The sequence below is a fragment of the Macrotis lagotis genome, chromosome 1, assembly GCF_037893015.1.
Source record: "Macrotis lagotis isolate mMagLag1 chromosome 1, bilby.v1.9.chrom.fasta, whole genome shotgun sequence".
Taxonomy (NCBI): Eukaryota; Metazoa; Chordata; class Mammalia; order Peramelemorphia; family Peramelidae; genus Macrotis; species Macrotis lagotis.
Genome location: NC_133658.1, coordinates 840,063,964 through 840,065,668, shown reverse-complemented (window position 1 = coordinate 840,065,668; position 1,705 = coordinate 840,063,964). Strand labels below are relative to the sequence as shown.

General features: G+C 43.3%; 1 protein-coding gene across 1 annotated transcript; it reads right to left on the bottom strand.

Moving 5' to 3' along the window:
* Positions 1-402: 402 nt before the first annotated feature.
* LOC141489396 (olfactory receptor 52J3-like) lies at positions 403-1,475 on the bottom strand. Its single transcript, XM_074190046.1, has one exon. The coding sequence runs from the start codon at positions 1,336-1,338 to the stop codon at positions 403-405; it is 936 nt and encodes a 311-aa protein (XP_074046147.1). The 5' UTR covers positions 1,339-1,475.
* Between the last annotated feature and the right edge of the window lie 230 nt (positions 1,476-1,705).

The window sequence follows — 1,705 nt, the reverse complement described above, 5'->3', positions numbered from 1 at the left end:
TGAAATGGCAAATCACTTTAGTATCCTTACCAACAAAATTATGGATTATTCTGTCTTTGGGGCCAGGAAGAGTCAGACATGACTGAACAACTGGACAACCTCTAGTCTTGTTGCAGGGATTACATGAAATAATAGTTATAAAATGCTTAGCACCATGCTGGAATGCAGAAAGCATTTTATAAGTATTAGCTATTAGTATTAGTTGTAGTAGGCCATTGAAAGGCTAAGAATGGCCATTCAGATTTGCAAAGCCATGGGTCTTTAGCTGTGCTTAACTATCCCTTCATCATTCAAGATAGGGACAAGCACCAAGTGCTCTAGGAGAGAGCCTAATTATTCCAAAGACTAGTGCACATGCACTCTGCCAGACACTCTTGCTGAATTTTTAACAGTTTTGAGAATCTATTTGCCAGTGATAGCCCAGAGAACTCGCTCCCGGATCTGCTTAGTTCTCACACCATAAATGATAGGGTTGAGTGCTGGTGGAATAATCATGTAAAGGTTGGCAATAAGAATATGGACATATGGAGGGATACGGTGACCAAATCTGTGAGTGAGGAAGGAGAAAAAGGCAGGTGTGTAGAAGACACACATAACACCTACATGTGAACCACAGGTGCTTAGTGCCTTGAGTCGGGCATCATGGGAAGGAAGACGAAAGACCGCACAGAGAATATAGACATAGGAAACACCAATAAGGATGAGATCCACAAGAAGAAAGGAAGCAGCAAAGAGACCATAGATGGCATTGACACGAATGTTGGCACAGGCCAACTTAACAATACCCATATGTTCACAATAAGAGTGTGCAATGACACGAGCTTGGCAGAAGGGCAGGCGGTAGGCCAGGGTGATGACAGGTATCATGAGCAAGACAGGGTGTAGTACAATAACCACCCCAAGACTAGTCAAAACTTGAATTGTCAAGATGGTTGTGTAGCGAAGAGGGGTGCAAATGGCCACATAGCGATCAAAGGCCATGCCAAGTAGCACACCTGATTCCATGCCAGTGAAGCTGTGAATGAGGAACATTTGGGCCATACAGGCTCCAAAGCTGATCTCATGGGCCCCAAACCAGAAGATGCCAAGCATGCGGGGCACAGAGGTTGTTGAGAGTGCCAGGTCAATTGTAGAGAGAAGGGCCAGGAAATAGAACATAGGATCACGGAGTGTCCGTTCAGTCCATATCACTAGCAAGATGGTGGCATTACCCAAAATAGCCACAAGGTAGAAGGAGCAAAAGGGCACAGACAACCAGGCATGGAAATTCTCCAGCCCAGGAATGCCCAGCAAGATGAAGGTGTTTGGGTGGAAAGTAGTGACATTAGGTTGTGACATCCTGCCATAGACCGAAAGGCCAGGAGAAATTGTCCCTCCTTGGAAAAGGACAAAAATTAATAATAATGATGATGATGGCTATGTAATGATTAGAATAAGTATTATTAAAAAGAAGATATTTGCTATTTTTCCAGTTCTTTTCCTACTTTTTCATTCTTATAATTTATCCACCACATACACTAGCTCCTTGCTGTTCCATATAAATGACTCTTCTTTTCTCAACTCCATGCATTTTCACTGATTGTCCTCCCATTCCTAGACTGTTCTTTCTCCTTGTCTTGTCCTGCAGGCTTACCTGGTTTCCTACAAGGCCTAGCTGAAATCCCTTCTTTTACAAGACAGTTTTCCTCATGCCTCTTAATTCCAG